At 42.8% G+C, this 22,668-nt stretch overlaps 1 protein-coding gene across 1 annotated transcript in view; it reads left to right on the plus strand.

Moving 5' to 3' along the window:
• Positions 1 to 1,270, plus strand: part of LOC113897468 (ZAR1-like protein) — a 196,746-nt gene extending 195,476 nt beyond the window's left edge. Inside the window, exon 5 of the mRNA XM_027550219.1 lies at positions 1,203 to 1,270. Coding sequence (XP_027406020.1) covers positions 1,203 to 1,270 — 68 coding nt within the window. The remainder of the gene's footprint in view (positions 1 to 1,202) is intronic.
• The last annotated feature ends 21,398 nt before the right edge of the window (positions 1,271 to 22,668 follow it).

Consider the following 22,668-nt stretch of genomic DNA (forward strand, 5'->3'; position numbering starts at 1 on the left):
GGAAACCTGGGTTCAATCCCTGGGTTGGGAAGATCCCCCTGAGAAGGGAAGGGCTACATTTGCTAGTATTCTTCCCTGGAGAATTCCATGAACAGAGGAGCATGCTGGGCCACAGGCCATGGGGTAGCAAAGAGTTGGGCACGACTGAGCGACTAACACTTTAAATAGCCCATTGTACATTCTGTATCTTTAGGATGAGGATAGTGTATACCTCTATTATTTTACAGCAGAAGAAATCAAGGCGAAGATAATAAACATGGGTTACTAAAGTCGCAGATTTACCTGTGGCCATACTGAAACTACTGGGGCTTCCCTGATGGTTCAGATGCCTGCAGTGCAGGAGACCTAGGTTCTATCAATCCCTGGGTTGGGAAGATCCCCTGGAGAAAAGAATGGATAACCACTCCAGTGTTCTTGCCTGGAGAATTCCATGGAGAGAGGAGCCTGGCTGGCTACAGACCAGGTCGCAAAGAGTCAGACAAGACTGAGCGACTAACACTACTTTTCTCAAACTGAACCTATTACTCAAGGTTCCCTGGCTTCTCATTCAAATACCCCAAACCTACACCAATTCCTAGCCTATGACAGCAACACAGAATCTCCCAACCTTTCACTTGTCAGATCCAGGTCTGGGACAATCCAACAGTTTGTGAGATGGTTTGATAATAGATTCAGAGCCCGGGAGCCTAGGGGTAAGAGAGAATAAGTATGGAAATTTTAGAAAGTATAGAAATACAGAGAGAAAAGTAGGAAGCCAGGACTTGGAGACCAGAGACAAATTTTTACTGAGCTATTAGTAATAAATTGTGCTACCCCCTCCCAGAGACATTGGCCTCAAATCAGCAAGAAGATTTGCTCATTGTTCACTAAGTATTAACAGTATATCAGGCACAGAGTTGGTCACTGGAAAATATGGTTGAGGTGATAGGTTTTCTGGTCTCAAGAAGTTCATTCTAACGAGGAGGATATATAATACTTTGATAAAACCTAATAATTGACCCCCTTATATTAATCATCTCCCTCTTTCTTAGAAACATAATTCTCAGTCTTAGCTGGGATTAAAGATATTAAAGATATTTCTCAGTTTCATCTGAAGCTCAGATTGAAGGCATAACCAGAGGAGATATATGCAATTTCTAAAGATTGTGGATAATGGAAAAAAATGTACCTCTTTAAAGAATGTGCCTTTTTTGTTCTTCCAGCTGGCTGGAATATGGATATGAAGGCTGGACCTCCAGCAGCCACCTTTGACCTTAAGGTGACTTTGTAATGGAACCTAGGCACAGAACACAGAACAGAAATAGTTCTGTTGACACTGTAGGATATCTACCAGCCCAGGATTCTTGCTCAGCTAGATATAGTCCTAACTAGTAAAGCATGTAACAGACAAGTCAGATGGCAGTGAGAGCTAATAGCATTCTAAGGAGTGCACAGTGGAAGCGGAGCAGGATCGATTGACTCTGCACAGGCAGGTTAAAACAAAATCACAGAGAAGATGTGTGAATGAGTCTTTAAAATGAAGTAGGATTTCCTCTTCTGTACAAGAGGGATGGAGTGTTCCTGGTAGGGGAACAGCATCAGGCATGGCAAGGCATGGCATGGTTTATTCAAGGAAGGGGCAGTCCCAGTATTGAGGAATGCTGGTGAATTCCCTGAGGGGGAGGGGCCTTCCCAGGGCCAACCGGTCCCTCCCAGCCCCAGCCTAAAAATGCAGCCTCATCCCCAGCACCCCCTGCTCACTTTTAAGTAATTACTCTCCCAGTGCATTTTTGTCTTACAGCTGTTCCACCAGCTGTTGTGACTGTTCTCACCACAACCTGTCAAGTCCATGGGGAGCAGGTTGCTGGGTAGGAAGAGGTGACAAACTCTAAGGAGGGCCATTAAACACCTGCTGAGCCCCAGTGAAAAGGTTTAGGAGGATAATATCTGGGCCTTGGGCCTTGTAAAGAAAACTGCTCTTTTCAAAAGCACTTAAAGGACAAGAGTCTGAGATGCAGAAAACAAGACCACCATCCTGTATCAGTGATCTACTGCTGCATAACAAACTATTCCAAAACCCAATGGATTAAAAATAACAGCTTGTTATCTCTCATGGTTTTGGGGGCTGACCAGGCTCATCTGGGCATCCCTGTGTTGCTGGCTAGAGTTGTTCATGCAGCTACAGACACAGAAAAGCTCAACAAAGGCTGGATGACCCAAGGTGGCTTCATATAATTATCTGGGTAGCACTGCTGCCGCATAGGGCCTTCCTCTCCACAGAGTATCTCTCGAAGGATAATCATGCTTATTTGAAAGATGGCTTAAAGCTCCAAGACAGGGGGAGAAAAGTGCCCTTCTGCCTAACTGTCTTGGTCAAAGCAAGATACAGCCCAGCTTAGATTCAAGGGGAGCAGAAATAAATTCTATCTCTTCATGGAAGAAATGACACTGTCACATTGCAAGAAGGCAAGAGAACATCAAAGTGGAAGGGCTTCCACAACCATGTTTGCAAACAATCTACCACTATCTACCCTTTGACCAATGAGTCATATCTCTTGAACATGCAAAACACCTCTCAGAGCAAAGATCAAATCAAGAACTGGACCTAAGACCCTTGGGTAAGAGCTCAGGAAGATTTTACATAATGCATTAGAGACCCTTTCAGTATGACAAAAGGACTTCTAAGAATCCCATAGTCCATGACTTACAGCCCAAGATTGAGATAGTTCTACCTCAGAAGAAATGTTGGGTGTGGCATTTATCATGGATTGGACATCGTCTCATACATAGAAAACTCACAAAATTTTTAAAGGAGCTGTATCAGTTTTTACCATAAAGAGACAGTGATACTTCACAATGAAAAAAAGGCCTCTGCCCCATCCCAACTTTCTATAGGTAGGAAGCAAATTGATAAGTCTTCTCAGCTTAAAATACACACCACTTGTAGAAAAAGAAAGACAATGTTACTCTGTCAATTCATTGCATTATTAACATGTATACACTACAAAAAAGATCTTCATGACCCAGATAATCATGATCATGTGATCACTCACGATCACTCTGATCTAGGTGATCACTCACCTAGAGCCAGACATTCTAGAATGTGAAGTCAAGTGGGCCTTAGGAAGCATCACTATGAACAAAGCTACTGGAGGTGATGGAATTCCAGTTGAGCTATTTCAAATCCTGAAAGATGATGCTGTGAAAGTGCTGCACTCAATATGCCATCAACTTTGGAAAACTCAGCAGTGGCCATAAGACTGGAAAAGATCAGTTTTCATCCCAATCCCAAAGAAAGGCAATGCCAAAGAATGCTCAAACTACTGCACAATTGCACTCATCTCACATGCTAGTAAAGTAATGCTCAAAATTCTCCAAGCCAGGCTTCAGCAATATGTGAACTATGAACTTCCAGATGTTCAAGCTGGTTTTAGAAAAGGCTGAGGAACCAGAGATCAAATTGCTAACATCTGTTGGATCATCAAAAAAGCAAGAGAGTTCCAGAAGAACATCTATCTCTGCTTTATTGACTATGCCAAAGCCTTTGACTGTGTGGATCACAATAAACTGTGGAAAATTCTGAAAGAGATGGGAATACCAGACCACCTGACCTGCCTCTTGAGAAACCTGTATGCAGGTCAGGAAGCAACAGCTAGAACTGGACATGGAACAACAGACTGGTTCCAAATAGGAAAAGGAGTATGTCAAGGCTGTATATTGTCACCCTGCTTTTTTAACTTATATGCAGAGTACATCATAAGAAACTCTGGGCTGGAAGAAGCACAAGTTGGAATCAAGATTGCCGGGAGAAATATCAATAACCTCAGATATGCAGATGACACCACCCTTATGGCAGAAAGCGAACAAGAACTAAAGAGCCTTTTGATGAAAGTGAAAGTGGAGAGTGAAAAAGTTGGCTTAAAGCTCAACATTCAGAAAACTAAGATCATGGCATCTGGTCCCATCACTTCATGGCAAATAGATGGGGAAACAGTGGAAACAGTGGCTGACTTTTTTTCTGGGCTCCAATATCACTGCAGATGGTGACTACAGCCATGAAATTAAAAGACGCTTACTCCTTGGAAGGAAAGTTATGACCAACCTAGACAGCATATTAAAAAGCAGAGACATTATTTTGTCAACAAAGGTCTGTCTAGTCAAGGCTATGGTTTTTCCAGTCGTCATGTATGGATGTCAGAGTCAGACTATCAAGAAAGCTGAGTGCCAAAGAATTGATGATTTTCAACTGTGGTGTTGAAGAAGACTCTCCAGAGTCCCTTGGATTGCAAAGAGATCCAACCAGTGCATCCTAAGGGAGATCAGTCCTGGGTGCTCATTGGAAGGACTGATGTTGAAACTGAAACTCCAGTACTTTGGCCACCTGATGCAAAGAGCTGACTCATTTGAAAAGACCCTGATGCTAGGAAAGATTGAGGGCAGGAGGAGAAGGGGAAGACAGAGGATGAGATGGTTGGATGGCATCACTGAGTCAATGGACATAGGTTTGGGCAGACTCCAGGAGCTGGTGATGGACAGGGAGGCCTGGCGGGCTATGGTTCATGGGGTCGCAAAGAGTCAGACATGACTGAGCAATTAAACTGAACTGAACTGAACACTAATGTGTAATATAGATGGCTGGTGGGAAGCTGCTGTATAGCACAGAGAGCTCAGCTCAGTGCTCTGTGATGGCCTAGAAGGATGGTATGGGGGTGTGGAAGGGAGGTTTAGGGGGAGGAGCTATATGAATTCATATAGTTGATTCTGGAGTAGGAAATGGCAACTCAATCTAATATTCTTGCCTGGAAAATACAATGGACAGAGGAGCCTGACAGGCTACAGTCCATGGGGTCACAAAGAGTGAGACCGAGCACAAGCACATAGCTAACTCACATTGTTATACAAGAGAACTAATACAACATTGCAAAGCAATTACACTCCAATTTTAAAAGACAGGAAAGGAAAGGGAAGCATAGAGCCAAGAGTCCAAAGGACAGAACTGAAAGTGCAGAGGACAGAGACAAGAACTAAGGAGATCAAGGGATATAGGAATTCCTCAAGGAAACAGAACTGGGCTCTAGTTAAGAGATGCCTTGTGCCCCTGGAGTTGGGGGAATTGGCAACATATGCTTGGCTGGATTTTGGAGTTTCTCTGGACCAGTGTGTGCCTCTTGTTCCCCACCTTTTCTCTGGGAATATCTATCTAGTATGACTGTCCTTGATCTTCCCCTCCACTGTATACTGTACATCGTGTATGGAGTATGTGGATAGAAGAGATAACTTGTCTTTTTCATTCACAATTGTACTAATCACTAGTAGCCCCCTGGGAGCAGCAACACACAAGGGACCTCATCTACCTCAGGACCCGATGCAGAACATAAGATCAGTGACATCAACCATAACACTATGCTTAGGTGCGGCTTCAGGGTCTTGAGAATGTCATGTAATGGAAGTGATATTTTGGAACTTCTGAGCCAAGACCTTCAAATATCTTGCAGCTTCTAATTTACTCTTTTAGAAATCAGACTCATCATGTAAAGAACTCCAGTTTATCCTGATGGATGGAGAACAGAAGTACAGAGAGTCAAGACACTCCATTCAACAACCAGCACCAATACACCTTCATTCCTCAAGACCTCCTCTTGGAGACTGAATGCAGCCACACGAGTGAGTGCAGCCAAGGCCAGCAGACCTGCCAGCCAATCTGCAGAATCATAGGAAATAATAAATAATTTTTGTTTCAATTTAAGTCACTAGATTTGGGGGAGTAGATTACCACACAGGATTATATTATTGCCGTAGTCTTTTGCCCATTGTGTATTTAACTTTCTGCCATGGAAAAATGGTAGATAGAGAATGCCATTAATAGAAACGTCTTCAGTGGTACTAAATGAAAAGATTTCACAATTTGCCCCTTCCCACTGGACAGGGGAAGCTTCACGTAATCCTACAGAATTTAGAACTGCTCCAACACTCTCACTTTACTAAGGAAGGCAAGGATACAAAAAATGATTTGTCCAAGAAAGGCCTGCAAGATGCATAGTTACAAGTACTTTGTGGGTACAAGTACCTTGTGGGTACAAGTTTATGGCAAACCCAGCACTAGAACCTCAGATTCTGACTACTCATCGAGGCCTCTTCTTGGTGGCCACATGGTTTCTGAACCAAGAATTTCCCTTGAGGGAAAGGTGAGATGTTGAAAAAATTTTTCATAGATCTGGCACCCAAGTAAAATGCTTATACTGGATAATCATATTTGAAGACATTTGACAATCATCTAAAAGCCAACCAACAATAGTTTTAAAAAGTACAGTTTATTTTTTTAGGTAATGAGATGTTCAGAGGTAGCAGTTCAGCTGCTCAAAACTGTCATCAGGGAACCAGGCTCCTCCTATCTCTATGCTCTGCCGTCTTTAATGTGGAACTTCTAGTCTCATCCTCATAGTTGCAAAGAGACTGCTTCACCTTCTGGCCTTGTTTCTATACATATCACAAGCAGGAAGACAAGAAATAGGTTAAAATATAAGATAAAGTCTTTCTTCTAACAAGGAAAGGTGTTTTTATCCAAGAATTGAAGCTGTCCCAGGGACTTCTGTCAATTTCCAGTTGTCCAGAAGGATGCCACATGGCCACCCTAGACTTGTTAGGGGTGTGAGCACGCTCAGTCACTTCAGTCACATCTGATTCTGTGCAACCCTATAGACGGTAGCCCACCAGGCTCCTCTGTCCATGGGATTTCCTAGGCAAAAATACTGAAGTGGGTTGCCATTTCCTTCTCCTGGGGATCTTCTTGACCCAGGAATCAAACCCATGTCTCCTGCATCTCCTGCATTGGCAGGAGGATTCTTAATCACTGCACCACTGGGGAAGCCCCCAGACTTGTGACAAGCAAGTCTGGAAACTTAGGCATTTTGACTTCTAGAATGTATCAGACAGAAGAACAAGGTGAAAGATTGTAAAGTGGGTTTTAGTCCACCATTGAGGAGCTGGTAAGTGTTGTTTTAGTCACTCAGTCATGTCTGACACTTTTGCGACCCCATGGATTCTAACCCACCAGGCTCCTCTGTCCATGGGATTCTCCAGGCAAGAATACTGGAGTGGGTGGCCATTCATTCCTCCAAAGAGTCTTCCTGACTCAGGGATCGAACCTATATGTCCTCCATTGGCAGGCGGATTCTTTACCACTGAGCCACTGGGGAAGCCAGGAGTTGATAATACATTTTTCAAAAGAGGGAAAACAAACAAACCAGGGAGAAAAGAAAGTCTTCCCTGTAATCCCCTAAATCATCATCATTTCTACTCCATGAATCCTCCTGTGGCTGGAGGCAACCAAAATGGAATGTATATCTGTGTCCCTGTGTGTGTGTAGGTGATAGGGGGCAGGTAGATGCATAGATGCATCCAGAGGCACAGAGGTCTTCTGAGAAAAGTCTCTAAGATGTACAGTATTAATGCCCTTGTGGATTCATGGAATCCCACGCATTATGCGTATGCCAATAAATCATCACTATGTTGGAAGTAAGCAAAGAGACTGCTGAGTTTAGAACAAATTTCAAATTAACCAAAATTATACATGCCTGGTAAATGGCACCCTTTTGTGAAGCAAGAAGCTCTGTCTATCTGGAATGTTCAGCCCTGGCTCTCTGGGGCAGAATACAATTTAGGAGGAACACTCCATTGTCAGAGCTTTGTTTCTCATATCAGACTTTTAACAATCCCCATTCAGCATCCAGTGGCCTAACTGGATCTAATCCTTCATCAGCATCGTTTAGGAGCAACTCAGAAACTTCTGTTCCTTGGCATATGGTTAACATGTGTGAATATAGAGACAAAGTGTTACCAGAGGGACAGATAGAAGCTCAAGAAAGATCTACTATAAAAATAAAAAAGGAAGAAGACAGCCAGCTGGGGAGTCAGCAGTCATCATTGTATAGTTAATGAGGCCAACAATGGAAAAGCATAGAACTCTGGATGAGGGCTAGAAATTAGCCGAGTTCCAGCCCAGGGAGCTCGGGCTTGACTTGGAGGTCAGTTCTGGAGCAGAGGCTCAAGCCCAGGGGAAGAAAAAAAATCATGAATACCTTCTAAAGATCCTTTCCTGGTCCCTGGAAAACTGTCAAGTCACAGTCCCCAGGAAAGCCCAGTTGTGAGGACAGCATCACTCCCAACTGTAAGAACTTGGAGGTCTAGAGGGATGCAGGTGTTTTGCCTCGAATTCCTCCCAGTACTTCACTCCCAGGAAACTACCACAACCTGCAATCAACTAGATGGTACTAATTCTCCAGCAGGGAGCTACCAGGCAATGGGCCAGCAGCAGTACCAGGAATGTATCCAGCCCATCCTTCCCTTTGGGAGTCTGCAGTCCAGCTGGGGTGGCCAGCCACACGGTACTCAAAACTAATTAACAGGGAGCCAGGGGAAGCAGAGCTGCCCAGGTCAGGAGACACGATTTCCCATCTCAGCTCTCTCGCTAATTGGCCATATGAACTTGGAAAGGTCACACCCTCCACCTCCTTGGACCTCAGTTACATCATTTATAAAGTGAGATGGCTGAACTAGAATCAGGGGTTTGAAAAGTTTGTTTAAAGAGGGACCAGTTGTTGTTGTTGTTTTCCCCAGGTGGATATTTGCAAGGAAACCCATATATAAAACAGATAAAATTGAAGCTAATCTATTGGAAGCAACAGAAGGAGGCCAGAGCCTGAATGCTGCAGCCTTCCCAGAACACAGTTTAGAAAACACCGAAATAGGGATCCTATGAGCTCTGAAGGGTCTGGAGGTCCATCAACCTTGCTCTATCTCAAAACGTATGTGTGAAGTGAATGGACTAGATGCATGACACTGTGAGCTCAGAAACACAACCAGCAGACAGGCTGAGCACAACAGTATTCTGCTCCAGGTCCAAAGATGTAAAATGACACTAATTAACTATTAATGCCGATAGACGCAGCATTCAGCTTCACTCAGCTTCCATGATAAATCTGCGTGTGAAAGGTTCCTTGTTCTGGAAAATGGTCTGTCTCCCAGGTCGCAGCCTGCTCCTGGGTCAAGTTCTCTCTGAGTTCCCCAAAGCAGTGACACACAGTAAGATTTCCTGTGAGGAAAGAAATGTTCTGATTCTGTGCCAAGTAATACAGTACATTAGCCATCATTCACCTTAAGTGCCCACTGAGCACTTGAAATGTTTCTATTTCAACAAAGGAACTGAATATTTTATTTCATTTAATTTAAATATAAACAGCCATATGGAGCTGTTGTCGCTGTTTAATCGCTGAATCTTTGCAATCCCATGGACTATGTAGCCCGCCAGCCTCCTCTGTCCATGAGATTTCACAGGCTGGAATACTGGAGTGGGTAGCCATTTCCTTCTCAGGGGGTTTGTCCCAACCCAGAGATGGAACTCGTGTTTCCCGCACTGGCAGCTGGATTCTTTACAACTGAGCCACCTGGGAAGCCCCCCATATGGAACTAGCAGCTACCATATTGAACAGCATAGCCCTGAAAGATCTGAATTTTCTTTTCAATCCCACCTCAACTCCTCCCTTCATGTAAGTTAAATGATCTTAGAGGGCCCCACTGAGAAAGCAATAGTTTGAGTGTGTCCCCCATTCTTTACTTTCCAGGCAGACAAAGTCCCTAGCCCTTGGCTTCTCCAGGTATGAGACCAATAACATTAGCATCCCCCAGAAGCTTGTTAGAATCTTGCTGAATCTCAAACTCCATCCCGGACCTACTGGATTATCATCTGTACAGGAACCTCAAGTGATTTCAATGCATATTAATGTTTGAGAAGCATCATTCTACACTGAGTGAGTTAGGCAGACACAGGAAGAAACTGAGGCCAAAAAAAAAAAGAAAAGAAACTGAGGCCAGAAAATGTTGATACAGCCAAGAATGGGTTGAAATAGTGGTTTCACCTACATCATCTGATTTAGATTCACTGGACAGCTTACAACCTCCCTTTATCTATCTGTCCTTTGTGTCTGCCCAGGAGGAGCCGTTATCAATTTTTTAACAGGAGTCATTTAGTCTCCCAGACTGCCTGCTTGCTCGCTCATTACCACTAAACTGTTAACATTTCACTCCAGCCGTTAAAGAAGCTCTTTAGCATAAACAGAAGGCAGCATCCTGGCCTCCAACACAGTGTTAGTGTGGCTAGATCAGTGGTTTCCAACCTCAGAGGCTTTGCAAGCATGTGATTCTTATTATAAACATACATATCAATGCTTTAAAAGCATAATGCAAAATAGCAAGAGCATTAAAATGTGCAACATAATACGTTCGTGCACATAGATGACCTCTACCCTGTGAATTTGGGAAGCCAGATTCAATCAGCTTTGTTCAGACCTCAGAATACTTATCGCCATCTGTGACAAATATTTAAACTTCTGGCAAATGTGTCATTGACCAGGAACATGGCTTTGCTTTTCAGCCATTTTCCATGTTGTTTTTTGGGTTTTAATTTAGATCTCCCTGTATCTCTTTGTGTGAGGTTGTTTGAGAAAACATGCATTGTTCCACGTGTGTGGTGACCAGTTCAACCCAGGGAGAGCCTCAGGGTCCACTGCTGGGAGCATCCTTTTCTTTCAAGGCGTCACCTTCATACAGTCACGAGTGAGGAGTGACTCATAGCATCATGGAACATCATACAGTGACAGTAAGTGCTTATGATAATTTATGGGTGATTCTTAATTGGCATTTCAGATCACTTTTATTGAGGTGAAATTTGCATACAATGAAATGTACTGATCGTAACAGTTTTAATTGATAGTTCTGACAACTGTTTACACACCTGTGGAGACAACACCCAATGTAAGTAGAGAACATTTCTGTCACCCTAGCAGATTCCCTCATGCCTTCTTCCCATCAGAACCCACCTCTGTATGCCAATTTTCGACGCCCATAAATTATTTTTCTCGGTCTAGAACAGAAATGAAATCACCCAAGATGTATTCATTTGGGTCTGCCTTCTTTCACACAATACGCTTTTGAGATCCATCTATGTTGTTACATAGATCCATAGCCATTCATTCACTCTATGAATATGTCACATGTTGTCTATTCATTCAGTTGTCGATAAACATGGGTTTCCCCTGGTTATTCATATAATTATAAATAAACTTATTAATTATACACAATTGTTTAAAACATGGGTTTTTATTTATTTTGGGTAAATACCTAGGAATGGAATTTCTGTGTCATAGGTGAAGCGAATTTTAAGCTTCTAACAAACTTCTAAACAGTTATCCAAAGTAGTTGGGACACTCCAATCAACAAAGTATGAAAATTTGAGTCAGTCTGCATCCTTGTTAAAATGTGGAGCTACCAAGCTTGCTTCTTTTATCTGTTTTACTAGATACACAGTGGCTACTAGGTTCCTGTGGGTTTTGTTTGTCAAGCATCTCTTCCTATGCTTATTGGCCATTTTATATCTTCTTTTGTGAGGTGTCTGTTCAAGTCTTTCCCTCACTTCTTGGAGGCTTGTTTCTTTATTCTTGATAAATTGGAGTGATATTTTTTTTTTAACATTCTGGATACAAGTCTTTTGTCTGATACATCTGTTATGAATATTATTTCCCAGTCTGTGGCTTACCTTTTTAATTTCTTAATTGAATTTTTAGTTTTGATTTTTTTAACTGCAAATGATGTTATATATTGTTAGCATTTTGCTTTGATATAACAACTTCCTACTCTCTACCTTCTAAATCTCTGGAACTTCATTTTTAAATAAAGACAGGGACTGATAGGGAGGAAGAATTGAATAGGCTGAACATAGAGGATTTTTAAGGATACATGTCATTATGCATTTGTCAAAACCCATAGGATGTACAGCACCAGCAGTGAATCCTACTGTAAACTATGCACTCTGGATCATAATGAGGTGTTGATGTAGGCTCATGGATTGTAACAAATGTACCACTCTGATGGGGGATGTTGGTAGTTGGGGAGAAACAGGGAGGAGGCTAAGGGGTATATGGGAAATATCTGTACTTTCAGCTCAATTTTGCTGTGAACCTAAGACTGCTTTAAAAATTAAAGTCTATGTAAAAAATAAATAAATAAAAATAAAATAAAGGAAACTATTACCATTTACAACCACAGATTCATGTAAATATAGATTTTTACAACTATTCTCATTTACTGACTTTATAATAAGTAAATGTTAAACATTATTCCAATAAAATAACACCTTTAACTTTCTGTATATCATAAATTCCTATTATATTTCATTTATATGAAAGCTTCTGCTATTAAAACAAAGAAAACATTTAAGAAATGCAAAACATATAGGTATGCACAGGCTACTAAGTCATTTAGTCCACTCTGGTTTACGATGAGAACTGTATCCCTTCTCCTCATGCTTGTAACGCTCTGATCAACCATCAACCAAATAAAAACACTTCCATACATATGCACACTACCTCGACATGCAATTCAGTTGCAGAACAGGAAATAGCAAATGCTCTCAGGGTCCCCTGGAATCCCAATCAGTTTGTACGGTTCTTGTGGCCTTGAGTCCTTTATTAAGGCATTCAATATCAGTCATTCACAACCTAGGAGTCCATTCTTGCCTCAGTGAGGGCAACCATCCATCAGGTCCAAAGTTTCCAGAACTTCTCACCAGGACAGACTGAGCTCTCCTGGCTCAGAAAGCCCCTGTCAACATTATTAGTTCAGTGCAATTGGGATGCATTGAGCATGGATCAAAGGAGGAGAGATAGAAGCATACCTCCACTAAACTATCGGGGTCTCCTCTCTCATCAATTCTCCTGTGACTCACCAAAAATTAAATTTCCCTGAGGAGCTGCATTTTTGTCAGAGGTATGCTCTAAAATCAAAGGAGAAATAGAAAATTGAATATGCATGACATTAGTCTTGCAAATTCCTTAAGTTTTCTATAAATTTCATTATGTCTGGAGAATGCAGCTCTGTATATTGTTATAGATACTATATAACATACATATACATTGTGTGTGTGTATCTATACACCAGTTCAGTTCAGTTCAGTCACTCAGTCATGTCTGACTCTTTATGACCCCATGAACTGCAGCATGCCAGGCCTCCCTGTCCATCACCAACTCCCAGAGTTTACTCAAACTAATGTCCATTGAGTCCGTGATGCCATCCAACCATCTCATCCTCTGTCTTCCCCTTCTCCTCCTGCCCTCAATCTTTCCCAGCATCAGGGTCTTTTTAAATGAGTCAGCTCTTCGCATCAGGTGGCCAAAGTATTGGAGTCTCAGCTTCAGCATCAGTCCTTCCAATGAACACCCAGGACTGATCTCCCTTAGGATGGACTGGTTGGATCTCCTTGCAGTCCAAGGCATTCTCAAGAGTCTTCTCCAACACCACAGTTCAAAAGCATCAATTCTTCTGCACTCAGCTTTCTTTATAGACCAACTCTCACATCCATACATGACCACTGGAAAAAACATAGCCTTGACTAGATGGACATTTGTTGACAAAGTAATGTCTCTGCTTTTTAATATGCTATCTAGGTTGGTCATAACTTTTCTTCCAAGGAGTAAGTGCTTTTTAATTTCATGGCTACAATCACCATCTGCAGTGATTTTGGAGCCCAAAATAATAAAGGCAGCCACTGTTTCCATTGTTTCCCCATCTATTTGCCGTGAAGGGATGGGACCGGATGTCATGATCCTAGTTTTCTAAATACATACACTTAATATATGCACATTATCTATGCATGTATTATATATAATTGTTTACATATGTATATTTTATATTTAGGTATATATATATACATATATATACATTCAATCCAAAGTGATGGTGAGGATGATGCAGAGCAATGAAAATTCTCCTAGCCTGTTGATGAGACTAAAAACTGCTATAACCACCCAATAGTTTGGCATCACCTAGTAAAGTTGAAAAGGCACATGGCCCAGAAATAGCACTCTATTAAGTTCAAGTTCAAGGTTAAGTTCAAACCCTATATAAAAACTTGTATTTGGATATCAAGATCCAAGGAAGAAACATTGTTTATGGTGGTAAAAAATTGCAAACCACACAAATGTCTGTTGACAGAGTCTGTAAGTAAAGGAGGAGAATAGTGTGTAACAATGAAGTGAACTGACTGAAGTTCACAAGCCAACGGGAAGCCAAAAAGGAAAGTCACAAAAATATGCACGTACACGTGTGCTCAGTCACTTCAGTCACGTCTGACTCTTTGCGACCCCATGGACTGTAGCCCACCAGGCTCCTCTGTCTATGAGATTCTCCAGGCAAGAGTACTGGAGTGGGTTGCCATGCCCTCCTTCATAGGATCTTCCCAACCCAAGAACTGAACCTGTATTTCTTATGTCTCCTGCCTTGGCAGGTGAGTTCTTTACCACTAGCACCACCTGGAAAGCCCAAAAATATGCACAGTATGATTCTAGTTTTACAAAGTTCAAGCACATGAAAACCCCCAATATAGTATTTAAAGAGAAGTGAATAGGTGGGGAAATGACAAAGAAAAGCAAGGGAATGGTATCACAAAAGTCAGGTGGTGTTTGCCTGTGGATAAAAAGGGAGGGGATACAGAAGGCTTTGGCTACCTGACGTGAAGAGCCAATTCATTGGAAGAGACTCTGATGCTGGCAACGATTGAAGGCAGGAGAATAAGGGGATGACAGAGGATGAGATAGTTGGATGGCATCACCGACCTGATGGACATGAATTTGAGCAAACTCAGGAGATACTGAAGGACGGGGACGCTTGGTGTGCTGCAGTCCACGGGGCTGCAGAGGTGGACACGACTGAGCAACTGAACAATAACAACAGGAGGCTTTAAGTCACAGGCTCTGGTCTGTTTCCTAACCTGGGTGGAAGCCTCAGGATTCAATTTTCTTCTTTAAATTGTGTGTGTTGAGTGGGGAGGAGTAACTTCTATATTATAGTGTAATATAGAGTGTAACTTCTATATTCTTTGACACATTTTGTTGTTGTTCTTCAGTCACTAAGTTGTGTCCAACTCTTCGTGACCCCATGAACTGTAGCCTGTCGGGCTCCTCTGTCCATGGAATTCTCCAGGCAAGAATATTGGAGTGGGTTGCCTTCCCTTCTCCAGGGGATCTTCCCAACACAGGGATGGAATCTGCATCTCCTGCAATGCAGGTGGATACTTTACCACTGTGCTATCTAGGAAGTGTAAAGCAACTATACTCCAATAAAAAATTAATTTTTAAAAAAGATACTTGAAAACAAAAGAAAAAAAGGAAGAAAACCTTGTAGTGATAGGAATCCTGGTCCTCATAGCTGCTCAAACAGTTGCTTACTTGCCCAGGTTCCAGAGGTCCCCATGTGTGGCTGGCTGGTCACCAACTCAAGATGTCTCAGTGACCTCTTCCCTCCAATGGGAGGGACTTAAGCCACTCATCCCTGTATGCATAATAAATTCAAATTTTCTTTACTCCCCTTGCCCCTGTTTCTACATTTTCTCTTTGCAATCAGATACCCACAGTCAGCCAGAACAGTTCCTTGGAGAATAGGTCCTTTGAGATCAGGCACTCTCTTCTTTACATTTGTACTCAAAGTCCCCAATGTCATACCTGCACACAGACGACATTAGTTCTGCACTGTGGTACTCTTTCATGTCTGTCTCTCTATGTTGAGCTGTCCCTCGGGCCCTATTTCTGGACACCATCATTTGTCCTCAGTTCCCTCTGAATGCCTTCCTCTCACCCCTGCCTATCTTTTCCCTCCCTTGCTGTCTCCTAGTTCCATTTTTCCACTTGTGGGAATCTTCTTACCCTTGAGTGGAGGTCTCCCTCCCTTTGCCCTGTAACCCTCTCATTTCTTGAGCCCTTCTTTACGCCAGTTTCATTTAAGTGCTTTCTGTACCTTAAAATTAAATCCTCATCAACCTGCAGAGCAGGTGTTATCCTCATTTTAGAGAGGAGGATACTGACATGCAAATGGTTATGTAATTTACCAATCTAGAGCATAGCCAACCTAAAACTGACTGACTCTAAAAACCATCCCATTATTTTGCTTCTCACCATGCCTCAGACAGTAAAGAATCTGCCTGTAATGCTGGAGACCAGGCTGCAATCCCTGGGTTGGGAAGATCCCCTGGAGAACAGAATGGCAACCCACTCCAGTATTCTTGCCTAGGAAATCCCATGGACAAGGGAGCCTGGTGGGCTACAGTCCACGGGGCCTCAAAGAGTCGGACATGGCTGAGCAACTAACACTTTTGCTTTCATTTGTACAGAAAACTTGCTGTGCCCCCAGTGCACCTGCCCTCTGCCTCTGGCTGGCCCTACACTGCTATCCCTCTGCCAACAATATCTGCCTGGCTGGCCATGAAAACATCACATGAGTTGCTAGCAGACTCCCCACTCCTGCCACAGCTCCATCTCACACTGACGTTCACCCGTCCAAACCCCAAGTGCTCTGTGCACTTTCTTGGATTTGTCAACTCTGTACATTGTCTTTCTAATGCAGACGCGTGTCTCCCACAGCCAGTGTTTCATTTCTTGAAGAGAATGAACACAGCCTTTAGCTTTAGTCTTATCTACTCAATCACTTCAATTTCTCCCAGTGGCTCTGGTCCTTTTCCTCCTCATAGGGTGTCCAGAATAAATCCAATTTCTCTGCTGATCTGAAGCTCACGTCAGATTCCTTTCTTCTAGGCATGTGAATTACTGCAAATATGTCCCTTGGGTTTATCCCAATTGAGCTACCTGACTCACGGTGCTGACAATTTTGCTTCATGTAAAGAAAAGGACATGAGAACTGAGGCGCTTCTCTGGACTTAATTCTGGCCAACAAGGAAGAACAAACTGGTGACATAGAAGTGATGGGAACCTTGGGAGAAAGGGACCATGTCATGTTGGAGATTGTTATTGCGAATGAAAGAAACATTGGATATAGTCAGACACCGCTTTAGAAAAGCAGGTTTCAAAATACTCAGATTGGGCTGCTGCCATGGACAGACTCTAAGAGAATGGTGATCATATTTCCAAACCAAAAATCAGAACGTGTCACAGGCCAATAGATTATATTGCAGCTGGTACAAGGGACACTCTGAGGAAAAGAAGTTTAGATGCAGAAGCAATGATTTTAACACTAATTTCAATAGTGGGTCTATGGGAATAACAGGACCAATTACCTGAAATATTGGCTGTCTCAAATTTTACAACATGGGAATACTGAAAGAGAAGCTAGTAGCAGTAGTGTTAGTCACTAAGTTGTGTCCAACTCTTTGTGACCCCGTGGACTGTAGCCCACCAGTCTTCTCTGTCCTTGGAATTCTTCAGGCAAGAATAGTGAAATGGGGAGCCATTCCCTTCTCCAGGGGATCTTCCTGACCCACAGATCAAACCCAGGTCTCCTGCATTGCAGGCAGATTCTTTACTGTATGAGCCATCTGGGAAGCCTGAAAAAGAAGTCAGGAGGCCCTAAATCAAGAAATTCTCAGGATGCAATTATAGTTGATCCCGATTAAAAAGACATCCAAAGAAATCAGTGTATCTGCACACAGAGCTCTTTGATGAATATAGATTTCAAAAGGATGTAGGGGGTGGAACATAGAAGGAAGGTATAAAAGAAAGGATGCCTTTGAATGAAAAACTGAGAAAACACCAACTCAAATTCACCTAAAGGAAGAAAACATGGCACAGGTGGGTGGGCCCCTGGATGGTGTAGGAGGGCAGATCCTCTGACTTCCTTGATCTTAACTTCCCCAGTGGGTTATCTTCACCCTCAGGCTGGATGAAATTGGATAATATGATGATCCCTAAACTAATTCCAGGCATTAACTGTCTCATAAAATCATAGCAGCATAATCACCTAGGATATAATGGATGTTGAAGAATCAGCTAGAATAATCACTGCACATGGGCACATGGCCAAGGAGAAATGCCAGACTGGTATATACCAATAAGAGTAGTATCTAGAGGTCACAGCTAATAATGAGCTGGGTGACACTGGAAAGGACAGCACAAGTGCTCTCCCAGATACATTTGTATTAATAGGACACAGAAGCAGCCTGCCAGGGCAAACAGTGCAGTGCCAGGCAAAGAGACGGGACAGGCACTGCCTCTCAGCCACTGCTGAGCTCCTGTTTTCATCAGGAAGGTGCAACAACCCTCAGTCAGAAGACAATGGTCAGGAGAAGTGGTTTGAGATGAAAAGGGCATCCCCAGACACTCTTGGTGAAGTCTGGGTTGAAGACTCAAGCCAATTTCATCACAGACCACTGAAAGAATTTGCAATTGGGAGTGTGGGGCTTCTGACTGTATACTTAAAGATTCGAAGAATAGAGAGACAGTGACCTAATTTTCTAAAATATTTCAGTAAAGATCAAACCTCTGGACACAGACAAGTAACGTCACTCTCTCAGTTAATTCTGTCCTTTGCCATCCAACACTCCCTCATCCAACACTCCTGCATCTCTCCAAGAGCTTACACAAATGCTCCTTCGTGGCCCGTTCTCTGGGGCTTCCCAGGTGGCGTAAGAAACGCAGATTCGATCCATGGGTTGGGAAGATCTCCTGGAGGAGGAAGTGGCAATCCACTCTGGTATTCTTGCCAGGAAAATCCCATGGGCAGAGGAGCCTGGCAGGATACAGTCCATGGGGTCGCAAAGAGACACAAACTGAACGACTGACACTTTCACTTTACCTGGTGTTACACGTGGTTGACCAGGATTCCTTCCTTAACATTCCCTCTTCTTGACTTCTGCATATCTCCATTTGGGGATTTCCTCTTACTCCATCGGGTCAGTCTTCTGTCTTCTCTTCTGTCTTCTCTCTTTCCCTCTCTACCCCTCTTGTATGTGCCAGCCCATATTGACATTCTCTAAGATTTTGTACTGATCTCTACTTTTTGTTAATATTTTTCTGATGTGGTGTGTGTTAGTCTCTCAGTCGTGCCTGACTCTTTGCAACCCCATGAACTGCAGTCCACCAGGCTCCTCTGTCCACAAGATTTTCCAGGCAAGAATATTGGAGTGGGTTACCATTTCCTTCTCCAGGAAGGAATGTGATGTGGACCATTTTTAAAACTTAATTGAAGTCATTACAACATTGCTTCTGTTTTATGTTTTAGATTTTGGGCTGTGAGGCATATGAGATCTTAGCCCCCTGACCAGGGATTGAACCCACACCCACAGCATTGAAAGGCAAAGACTTAATTACTGGACCACCAGGGAGGTCCCACTGATCTCTACTTGTATCTCTCTATATCCTCTTCAATCCATGGCTCAATCCATGTACACAATAAATATTTTAAATTTATATCTCCAGTCCAAACCCCCTCTTTGGTACTCCAGATTAAAACATCCAGGGCCCAGTTGACCCCTCCATTGGAATGTCTTCCAGGTACCTCGAAGTTCATATTTCTGAAGGGGAATCCTCTCTCTTCTCTCTTAAAATTATTTCTTCTTCTCCTCATCTACGTGAATGGAGCCCCCCATACCCAGAGGCTCAGGCACAATATTTAGGCATTGTGTTTGAGTTCTTCAGACACATAATACCTAATATCTAATCTACTAGAAAGTCTTACCTTCTACTTCCTAAATATATTTTGAGTCCATCTACTTCTCTGTTCCCAATATGAATTTCCTTGCCAAGCCACCTTCTTTCATGTCAGTTGATTCAATAGCCTTCCATCTGGTTCCCTGCTCTCACTCCTGTCCTCATGTAATCCATTCCCCCACACAGCAAGCAGAGGGAGATTTTTACACAATAAAGCAGATGGCTTTACTTCCCTGCCTAAAAGCTTTCAATGGTTTCCTTTTGCACCTTGAATAAAATCCAGACTCTTTATTGTGGCTTAGCAAGCCCTACACATCAGTCAACCTCTTAGTCAGAGGAAGGGCTTGGGCTAACCACACCGTGCAAGGCAGAGAACACAAGCACAGCTTCTGCAACTGACCATGCATGGCGTGATCAGTCCTGTCTATATACATCCTAAGGTGAGCATCTATATACATTCCACACTGTGCTACCCTTTATTTAGACTGTTGTGAAAGTGGCCTCAAGAATGCGTGGATGCTAGATGCTCAGGGGAGTTGCATACAACTGCTAAGAAAGCCAGCAGTCCAGTGTTGATTACACCTAGAGGTCCTATGGAAAGCAGAAGCTATGCACAGCCTTGCCATGGAGGGCAACAGAGTCACCAGTCACCATAAGATGTTGCAGGCAACACAGGGAGTGTCCTGGAGGTTGCTCAGAGTTCATCCTGCTTGCCACTCCATACTCTCCAACCTTGGGCATCAGCTGCTCCTCCTCAGTCTTGGGAGTCCAGCTCAGCTAAACCCCTCTCAGCTTTCCACACAGCACACTCACCCATCACGAGTTTCACCCATATTGCACTCTCTTGGAATTTTCTGATGCTCCTCAGTCTTTAAGCTGAAATCCTACTTCTTTGGGTTTTTGTCTGTTTGCTTGTTGTTTTGTGTTTTGGCCTCATCATTCAGCTTGTGGGATCTTAGTTCCCCAACCAGGGATCAAATCCACACCCCTTGCTTTAGAAGTGTGAAGTCTTAACCACTAGATGGCCAGGGAAGTCCCTAAAATGCCATTTCTTTGAAAGCATTACCTAACTACTTTCATATTCTCTACTCTGTCCCCAGTTAGTCTCCTTCATATCAAGTTAGGGCTTCCCTGGTGGCTCAGATGGTAAATAATCCGCGTGCAATGCAGGAGACCCAGGTTCGATCTCTGGGACAGGAAGATCCTCTGGAGAAGGAAATGGCTACCCACTCCAGTATTCTTGCCTGGAGAATCCCATGGACAGAGGAGCCTGGCGGGCTACAGTCCATGGGATCTTGAAGAGTTGGACACAACTGAGCAATTTATACCAACTTTCACAATTTGCACTTTATATTTATTCCTTTGTTTCTTTGTTTCAAGTCTGACCTTCACTGGATTGAAAACCCCATGAGGGAAGGGACTGTCCCCTTTATAGTCTGAAATGAAATGGTATTACAGTTTTTCAATAGTATCATTTTGCAAAATTACCCATTGAAAAATGCTGTTGTATCACCTCCTTGTTCTTATTATTTGTATTAAATTTAAATTAAAGATTAAATTAAAATTTCTGAAAACCATGAGGCTAGAAAATAAGTATATTTTAGTGTATTTATAAACAAGCTAAATACTTTAGCCCCAAACAGTAAATAAATGGACTGATGTAAACCTGTTTAAAGAGGCATAAGAAGTTTATGGTCAGGAGATATTCCCTATTCACCATTACAGCCCCAATGTAAGACACTGCCAGCAGATATTTGTTATTTAATAAATATTTGTCAAATTAGAGAGATTAATGAGGCATGCCTCCTCATGACCTGCTTCAGGAACTTGTCATTACTCTTGTCCTGTTCAACAATTTTATCAACACCAACCCAGTCCTGTTCAATATTTTTATCAATAAACTGAATAAAGATGATATAAATCTGAGAGGATAACACAGTGAATAAGAAATCAAGATTCAAGATCTTGTCAAGTTGGAAGAATGAGCCAAAATCGAGAGGATGAAATGAATAGCCTTTCTTTAAGTTTAGAAGATAAGTTTTACAACACACCATGATAAGGACATGGTTTAATAAGTGACATGGGAAAACAATACCGGTAGGAGATACTTATAGGTACAAGGGAAGTGGTAAATATAAGGATGATGGAATGGAGTAGCTGCTGTGAGTACCACTGATGTGTTGAGGAGCAGTGATGGGCTCAGAGTGACTCACCCCTAATTCAAGAAAAGATGTGAAAGCCAGAGAGTTTCCTTGGCAGCATTTAAGAAAATGCTAATCTCCTGCAACCGCTGAGAAAGTAATGTAGCACCGAGCTCAGTAGAGACTCTGAGGAAGTTGGATTCCCAAACCCAGCAGGTCTTCTACAAAATAGTCAGGCTCCTACTAAGGAAAGCATGGGGCCTGAGACTTGGGATGAGAGTATGTGAATCTTTACCTTTGAGAATCCCGAACTCCCAGATTATCCAGAACTTTCTAGGCATGCACAAGTGGCCCACTCTGTTAGAAGATGGTGAATCCCCCTTGCCTGAAGATCATGCAGGAGCTTCCATAGTTTGGTGCCTCACAAGATAACACTTACCCCTCTATGGATCTACCCCACCTCCCCTCCCACCAAGCAGACCAATAAGAGATGAGATTGGATAACTGGCAGGACACCAAAGACATTTATTCTATCAACTGGCATGAGAGGAAGCCGCAAGTACATTGGAGGCCTTAGGAAGATGCATGCCTTCCCCAGAAAGATAAACCCACCTAAGATTCAGTGATGTTTTCAGGGTCCAGGGATTTGGGGCATGTCTGACTGTCTCAAAAACATAGGACAAATGACATTGCAAAGTGTCCCTAAGTGAGAAAGGAGTACAATATTTGCATGCATGCATGTGCTCAGTCGTGTCTGACTCTTTGTAACCCTGTGGATTGTAGCCCACATCCTCCTCTCTCCATGGAATTTTCCAGACAAGAATACCACTGTCAGCTGCCAATTCCTACTCCAGGGGATCTTCTTGACCCAGGGATCGAACCCACATATCTTGCATCTCCTGCATTGGCAAGCAGATTCTTTACCACTGAGCCACCTGGGAAGACTATAACACAGAGATATCTTTAATTTAGGAAACTCCATGTTCATTTACCAGGTGACTCAGAGGCTGCCAACTCTGAGTGGTCTCTAGGGCAGGAAAGGACTCTACAGAGGTTCAAGCCTAGTT

Source organism: Bos indicus x Bos taurus, chromosome 8, assembly GCF_003369695.1.
Source record: "Bos indicus x Bos taurus breed Angus x Brahman F1 hybrid chromosome 8, Bos_hybrid_MaternalHap_v2.0, whole genome shotgun sequence".
NCBI classification, from domain to species: Eukaryota; Metazoa; Chordata; class Mammalia; order Artiodactyla; family Bovidae; genus Bos; species Bos indicus x Bos taurus.